This window comes from Micropterus salmoides, unplaced genomic scaffold (genome assembly GCF_014851395.1).
Source record: "Micropterus salmoides isolate LMB-PRFRI ecotype aquatic unplaced genomic scaffold, ASM1485139v1 Ms_hic_scaffold_18, whole genome shotgun sequence".
Lineage (NCBI taxonomy): Eukaryota > Metazoa > Chordata > Actinopteri > Centrarchiformes > Centrarchidae > Micropterus > Micropterus salmoides.
The window spans coordinates 26,172,310-26,180,974 of NW_024040928.1; the positions used below are offsets into that span (position 1 = coordinate 26,172,310).

At 41.4% G+C, this 8,665-nt stretch overlaps 1 protein-coding gene across 1 annotated transcript in view; it reads left to right on the forward strand.

Annotated features, from left to right (window-relative positions):
• hivep2a (HIVEP zinc finger 2a) overlaps positions 1-7,653 on the forward strand; it is a 106,643-nt gene extending 98,990 nt beyond the window's left edge. The window contains 4 exon segments of the mRNA XM_038726518.1: positions 723-1,599; positions 2,041-2,149; positions 3,554-3,667; positions 4,430-7,653. Of these exon segments, the coding sequence (XP_038582446.1) occupies positions 723-1,599; positions 2,041-2,149; positions 3,554-3,667; positions 4,430-5,170 (1,841 nt within the window). The 3' untranslated portion in view covers positions 5,171-7,653.
• Positions 7,654-8,665: the final 1,012 nt, after the last annotated feature.

Here is an 8,665-nt window from a genome sequence, read left to right on the forward strand (position 1 = left end):
AATAAAATATTTATCATATGAATAGTTTTAGACTTTGATTTCTGGGCAGATGAAACCATCTAAAAACTCAGAACAGGTCAGCATTAGTGTGCATCTCTATCAACTTTGACTCTTTAATAGTAGCAACAACAAACAAACAAACTTTCATTCCCATGGTCCCCTTTCTTTTCAGCTTCACTGAGTTATCAGCCAATCAGCTACATTTTATAACAAAGTGAGTGTCAAAGTGATGGTTGGTTACCTGCCAACAGCAACTTTGCAGCTACTGTACAATAAGATCTTGCCAGCATTTGGCTGGAGGCCATCCTGCAGAAAAACCAAAGTGTTGAGGGTTTTTTCTCAAATAACTTAGTTTTATTGTTTTATATTTTATTGGTTTGAGCTGATGGGAATGTGGTTTCAGTGGTGTTTTGTTTCACATCTAAACTCTTTCTGTTACCACATATTAATACAGTTTCTTTCTCTCCACTTATCTTTCTGTTCTTCTTTATTTTATATTTCCTCCCCTTCATCTTCTGCTTCATCTTTTACTTTCTCTTCCCGTATCTCCTCCTCTTCTACCTCTTCTTCTTCTTTATACTATCCTCTTTCCTCTACTTTGTTTTTTTACTCTTCTTCCTCATCTGCTTTACCTCTTCTTTTCTTCTTCTTTTTTTCCTCTTCCTTGTCTTGTTCCTCTTCTCCATATCCTCCTGCTCCTCTTCTTCCTCCTCCTCCTATAGATGTTGGAGATGAAGGCCAGAGGTCTGAAAAGATGTCCAGAGGTGCCATGGCCAACCACCAGTTCTCAGATGCAGACGACTCTGATGGTGGAGAGGAAGACGGCGATGAGGTGGATGATGAAGAAGACGAAGAGGATGACTATGATGGCGACTCCACTCCAAAGACCCGTTCACGCTCCACCAGCCCGCAGCCTTACAGCCTGCCCTCCATGTCAATCACAGCTGTGGCCTCTTCCCACCCTGCTCCTCACCTTTCTCATCATCCAGCGTCTGACCTCCTCGGCAACACCAACAAGCCTCCGCTGTTTGGCTACTTCACCACCGTGCCGAGTATCCAGATCACACCGCAGGCTCCGCCCAGTGACCCGGCCGGGAGGGAGCGCAGTCAGGCAGAGTACCAGCGAAGCCTGCAGCGGGCGCTGGGTGGTAAGCTACTGGTTCCACCCTCCTCCTCCATGGATGAAGACCTCCCCGTCCCCTCCCCAGACCTCTCCTCCCCCTCCTCCCGCCTGTCCTCGCCCGGGCTGGACCACTCCGGCTGCCCGTCCCCCATCTCTCCTTCATCCTCACCTTCAGCCCACCGATACCTCTCCCCACGCCGCGACCTCTCGCCCCACGCCGGACACCTCTCACCCCGGCGGGACATCTCTCCTCTGCGTCACATCTCCCCCAAGAGGGACCTGGGGGTATCAGGGGGATACAGACGAGACCTCTCCCCCAGGAGGGGACACCTCTCGCTGCTCTCCCCACTCTCTCGGCCTACGTCTCCAGCAGGGAGAGACTACAAGCGCGACCTTTCACCACGAGGCCGCCACAAAGGGATGATCCGGCCTGTTTCTCCTCGCCGAGGGCTCCACCAACATCTCCACCACCAGAGGTGAGTCGAGAGGAGGATGACCCGAGTAAGGTTTTATTATGTCTATGTGAGTAGTCAGAAACATCCAAGTGCAAGTATAGTTAGTTAGAGTTCTTGTTGTTCTCATTATTCTTCAATTCACTAGAGTAGCAAGGCAAAACACTTTGGCTTTTGCTATTCAAAGTGTCCAAGCTCAATTATTGTCACAGTCCAACCTCATCTAAACAGGTACTGTGGGTAGAATCACATAGAACTTATTTTAAAAAACAAGCACTGACATAAAAATAGGGCAGAAAGAAGCATATTTTAAAGGAAAAGGTGCAGCAATACATCTAAATATACAAACAATGCATTACTTTTACATGTACGGCAATTATTTTACAGTGTGTTACTGAGATTGGATGAAAGTTTTGTACTTGATGAATTTTTAATGTGAAATTTCTTCTTGCTTGTGACTACCAGCCAGCAGAGTGGATTGCGGGGCCTCAGGGCAGGTCACCAGGCCGGGGTGTTGGGTCAGGCAGAGCTGGACCCTCTGGGATGTCGCAGAGGCAGCGCAGAGATGGAGACGGTAAGAGTCCATAAAACTTTACAAATTATTCTCTGTTGTCGAGTCTGAATAAGTTTACTCGGCTGTATTCTCTTCTGCTTTATTTGTCTGTATGGTATTTTTATTCGTCTTTGTTCTTTACAGTATAATGTGTTAGCTAACTTTTCTCTTAACTCTTTTTTGGGTCAAGTACTATCATGTAAGTTTTTGGTTTATACTGTAGGATTTAACATATTTAAATCTTCACCAGGCAACTCTGCACTTTGGCTCACTCAAGTGGTAGCATGACATAAATGAATATTTGCATTTTTTGGAAAGACCTCATCTTCGTGTCATAGAGTTATGCTTGAGTAGGACGAAGAAAGACAACATTTAGCAGCAGTTAATCCACGTTTCTCTGAACAGAGCGCTCACTTGCTAGAGTTTAAGTTTTACATTTAACGTTTAATTTGTGTTTTTTAGCAGAGATGGACTTCTCACTGTTGCCAGACCACTTTATGTACTTTAAGATGATAAAATTGGTGTAGTTTTGATAATAGGGAACATTTATTACAAAAAATAAGGTCTTGTTTGGAACATTTGCCTCCCTAAACACTGCGAATAGAGTACTTTAATATTTAGGTGCTTCACTGTGATTTACTAAACTTTCTGCTGTTCAGTCTGTGGTCCGATGTGGTAAACCTAAAGTAGAAATGTGGGAGATGGAGGAAAAGGACAGAAAGACGAGAAAAGGGGGGAGCAGAGGAAGACGAAAAGAAACTCTCAGAGACAAAACAGGGAGAAGAAAACTGTCTGGCAGACTGAGCAGAAACATTCAGAGAGGATGAGGGAATGAAGAGCGAATCAGATAGACTGAGTGTGTTAGAGAGAGGGATGATTGAAGATAGGGCTGCTGGGTTTTGGTGGTAATGGGATCTTGGCTGGCGGTGGTGTGGTTAATAACGCGGCTGTTTTTCTTCTTAAGGGCCCTACTTCAAACTCTGGCTTCTGCTGCTGGTCCCACTTAAACAAAGCGTGAAGCAGAGAGTGAGACTGGCTCGGCTTTGATAGCCAAGCGTTCTCCAAATGATAGATTAATGTTTTAACAGCCATTATTCAGGCACAAGATGTTTGACTGAGACTTTACGCTTTGTGTTTGTTATTTTTACCAACACCTGCTCTCAAGCACTACCACACATTTATGTTTCTGAGCTATTCATCAAGGCATATTAATTTATTTAGTCAGATAATATTTGGTTTTACATTCCGCAGCCTCAAATGTGTGTTTATTGTACCTAGTACTGTCCAATGAGTTTGTGTATTTCTGTTGTGGGTTTTTGCCATAACGTTTAAATAAAAATCAGGTGGTAGAAGACAATTTCGAATCAACGGTTCATGATTATGTCTACAGCATCGTTTCATGTTTGTCTCCTGTTGTGTTTCCAGGAACATCGTCAGGGTTCAAAGTCCCCAGGGGAACAGGACCAGAGCCGCAGTAACCAGTGCAGCCCACCTCACCAAGTCTTGTTCAGTCACCTTCCTCTCCATTCTCAACTCCAGGTATCTTTTTCTTTCTTTTTACCTTGATATATTGTTTTATTTGAATATTGTTTATTAATTTAATATATTATATAATATATATTATTTTGTACATTTAATTTTAAGGTAATTTCTTTAAAATGATATTTTTCAGTTTTTATTTTGTATTTATGGTATTTGCATTTTTATATATATATATATATATATAAAATTTTTTTTTACTTTTACTTTCTATATTTTCTATATCTTATATTTCTTTAATCTTTTATTTTATTTTATATTTTAGGCAATTTATTCCATAATATTTTCATTATTTAATTATTTTGTATACATTTAAATATATAAATGTTAAATGTTATAAAGAAAGACAGCTGTGTTTGAAAAATACACTTTATTACTTATTTATATCAGCACCATAAGACTCCCAATAACATAAACCCATTGGTTCCTACTGATGACAGAAATCTATTATTGGAATATGGTTTAATTTAAAAAAAAAAAAAAAGCTCAGTAATTTATTTTCTCAAACAGCTGATCTCTTTATATTACTTAACCAGGAGGAAATAGTGAATTTGTTGGGGACTATTTTCAGCGGTTGAATCCACATGTGGTTCTCTAGTGAGTGTTTGGGGCAGCAGGATGGTGTATGTGGGACTGAGTCAGAATAAACTACTCATGGTGATGAAGGAACATGTGACTCAGTGCAGCAGTGAGGCTCACTGATGAGTTATTTGGACAACAAAGGACCTTTACATGTGATTCAAAGTGAAATTTTCATTTCAGGTGCGTTCGCCGTTCCCAATGATCCCCATCGGAGGGATCCAGATGGTGCACTCCGTCCCTACGTCCATCACCACCCCTCTGGCCCAGCAGGGGGCGCAGCAGGTCACATCCCGCCTGGTGCTGCAGAAGAGTACATCAGAGGACTCCAACACCAGCGAGTCCACTGGCCCTCATTTCGCCTCCTTCACTGAGAGGGGAGTTCGAGGAGGAGGAGTAGCAGGAGCAGGTGAGAGGCTGAGGGAGTTGAACTCACCTCAACCCTCATCGCAGGAGAGGGAAGGAGGAGGAGTGAGGCATGAGCAGGAAGAGAGCATCCACACCTGCACCAAAGCCATTGCCTCGCTGTGCATCGACTCGGAGGAGCTCGCCGAGAGAGGAGGTAGAGGGGATAAAGGAAAAGATGGAGGCAGAGCTTCTTCCTCCTCTTCCTCTCCTTCTGCGTTGTCCCCCAACTCCCAGCAACAGCAGCGCTCGCCATCCATCTCCATGTCGCCGCCATCTCCTCACCCCTCACCATCTCCTCCACAAGGTCCCGGGATTCAGCACTTTAGCGGCCTGGAGCTCAGGCCCCCTTACCCATCAATCCCCGCCTCCCCTCACTCCTCTTCCTCCTCCTCCTCCTCCTCGCATCCTCCCAGCCCCGCATCTGAAACCCTCCAGCCTCCAACAGCGTCCAAACCTCTCCATCTGGAGAGAGAGAGGGAGGTAGAAAGCACAAAAAGAAGCAAAGATGTGTCGTAGGGCTGCAGAAGAACAAGAGGAGCAGAAACGATGGACGATCGTTTTTTTTGTTTGTTTGTTTTTGGATAATAGGAAGGGATGAAGTGCAACAGAGAGAGAAAATACTTTTGCACACTTTACACACATATTCTTCTACTTCAGTTTATATACATACACACTCTCTCTCTCACACAAACACACACACAAACACAATGCATACAAAAATAAACAGCTCTTGTCAAAAAAAAAGACTAAAACACAAATGGACAGTTTGCAGTTTTAAAGTCTGTGTACAGCATGCCTGTTCTAACCAGGGCCTGCTCTCAGAAACTTTCTTATTTAAAGACTTTAAAGAGGATCTGCATACGGTTACACATGTACGTTAACTCCTACCAACACATGAGCCAGACCAAAATCTGCTATAAAAAAAGGACACTGGTTAAGCGGTACTTAAAAAAGAAAAAAAAGGAAATCAGACAGCTATGTGTGTGCCTTTTCTTTAATCTTTTGTTTGTTTGTTTGTTTGTTTTGCTTATATTCTTATAAGCAAACAAAACAGGAAGGAGGTAAATGTAAATACAATACTATCACGTTTTGCGTATCAGCTTTGTAATAAATGCAAACCCCCCTTCCTCCTCCTTCTCCTCCTCCTCCCCCACCTCCTGTGTTTCTTTTGTTCTTTGGACACCTTAAAGTCTCGACAAGCGATGTGAAGTTATGAATATTACTATTACGTACGGTTGCACTAAAACATATTTTTATATGAGTGAAATTTTAAAAATGGCTTTTTTTGTGTACAGCAGCAATTCTATAATACTATTTATTATTGTTACCATGTTTCATAAATTGTAAATTTTTTCTTAAATGTCGTGGATGCCTTTTTCTATGTCAAGCATGGGGTTTTTTGCTATCGCTTACATTAGGGCGAGGATATGTACACTGTAATATGGCTTTATATGTTAGACCTATTTATATACGTCTAAGTGAGCCTCCTCTGCTTGGAGGTATATACACATAGAAGTAAGATTTACCAGAATATTTACCCAGCATATGAATACATACAGTATATAAAATCTATCAACCTGTCTGTCTGTCTGTCTGTCTGTCTATCTATCTATCCGCACTTAACATTTAGAATGACATCCACATTAAGGTTACGGTAGTTTGCTTGTACATTTTCTCTGCTGCTCTTAGCCTGTCCCTGGTTGTGATTTTTCTTGTTTTGTTTTGGGTTTTTTTTACATACTTTCGTGGTATTATTTCTTGTTTTGATTTTTATGAGGCATAGATTTGCTCTTAGCATTAAGTGAATGAACATGCCTTCTTGCACCGTGGCATTCTGCTTAACTGTTGTTAATTTTAAAGCCCACCGCACACACAGACACACACACACACACACACACACTCCTCCCCAACAGCGCCTCCATCAGCGTTTGAGACAAATATTGAAGGAGGTAGCTCCACATTATGAAAAACAACTTTGCTTGAATGAATACAGTTTTATTTGTCGGATACCTGAACGGGGAAAACATTCCAGTCCATGTAAATATTCAGTCAACTCCCCTAAACACACATATACATTTTCCTTTTTTTGGCATTGACGCACACGTGGCCATGGCAATCAACCCACGAGACTCTTATTTAATGGTTTTACTTCTGGGGACACGTACACAAACACATACACCAAACTCTCTGACAAATGCACCTTATATTTCTTAGGATCTCTGCTATGAAAGTCCCAGCACTCTAGTCAGTTTCTTTTTTGCTGCAAACATTGATTGAAATGGAAAGTGTTTAGGAGGAGAACTGCTCTGCGCTCTGAACCCCAAAATTGTCTGGAAAAAAATGATAATAATAATAATACAGTTAACAGGCGTGATATTGAGGCTTTCTGCACTGCTTTTTTGACCCTTCTGTGACCCCTCTTCCTCTCCTGGATACTCTTTGTGTAGCTAAGCAATATTTAGCCAAAACTCTGCTCACCAGCAGGGAGTGTATTTGTTGCAAGGCAACAATTAGTGTACTTAAAAATCCTAAAACCAGGAGAAGAAGGAAGCAGTTGGGGGTTGTGGTGATTTCAGTGGCACAACTCTTTTCTCTTTTGACAGTTTTTGGGTGGAGTCGGGCAGGCTGCAATGTGAGTGTGTATCTCTGTATTCTGTATCGGTGTGTATTCGACCAGTATATCCTCTTCTTACGACTTTTTTCTATTTCGATCCTCCCTCTGTTATGTACACTTATCATGACGACAATGATGTCTTTAAAAAAAAAAAATCTCTTTCTCTCTTTCAAAGATATCAAAGCACAAGTCATTGTTTAGAAATGACAACAATACAAAAAAAAAGGACAAAAAAAAGGTAAACGTGCATATAAAAGGGTAACGTTTGTGATGGTGTTCTGTGGAATTAATACAAATATCATGTATGAACCCAGTTGCAACAAGGAATCGCAGTAGAAGTGGGAAAAAATGGATTGTTGTTTTCAAATAAATATGAATAGTATAATTTGTTCGTCTCTGCTCCTTTTTTTTTACAGCTTCTTGGTGTGTTTAATGATGACAGGATATTTTGTCCAAATTCTTTAAATTATGCAAAAAGTACTTATAATACAGTATCTAAATATTTTTTACAGCACTTGTAATAGTACTAAAAGCGCTTTTAATACTACAATAGCGGTGCTATCACAGTAGACTATTAGTAGTGTGTTATTTAAAGACACTATCACTGATTATCTCTAGCACATTTGTCATGGTTTGAGATACTGATGAACTTACCTGGTTGCAACTTGCAGCTGTCCCTCCCAGGGACAAAGCCAATTCCATTTTCTGAAAGAGATACAGGAGTAGGGGTCCTGGGGTGGTTGGTTTAAAAAAAAGCATGTTTAATTCCCAACAATGGTGCTTCTGTTTTGGCTGTTCGCCCCATCAAATGTATTTTGCAGTGTTGGTAGGTGGGAAGCTGGTGAGGGATCATGTAATTGTTACTGCGCAAGGGACGCTAGGTGAAGAGACAGCTGCTGAATTAATGCATATTCATGTCTGAGAGACACAGTGCTTCCTACACTTTCACCACACCATCAACAACAGGAATTCAATAGTAAAGAACACAGACTGTAGTGTGAGGGGACCTGGCCATTCCAAAATTGGAGGGGAAAAAAGGATTTTAAAGAATACATAGGAAAACAATTGCAATTTCCCACCTTGTTTGTATTTTCACACATCATATTCCCAACAGCCTATCGATAGCAAATAAAAAAGTTTGTAAAAGCAGTGAGTTCTATAATTTCAGGTCTAGGACTTTTTGTTTTTTTTGGACCTGCATTTGGTCCCAAACATGTGATTACTTGTCTGTCTGTTGGTCTGCACTGCCAGTGACAGCTGTTGGATTAATTCAAAGTATGTCCACTGCACATTTTTTATAGTTCTTATCTTAGGGTCATTCCAAGTTGAAATGCCAAGTCATGCCTTGGTATGCCTCAGTTGTTTTTATGTTGCTCAGTCTGACCCTCTGTCCCTGT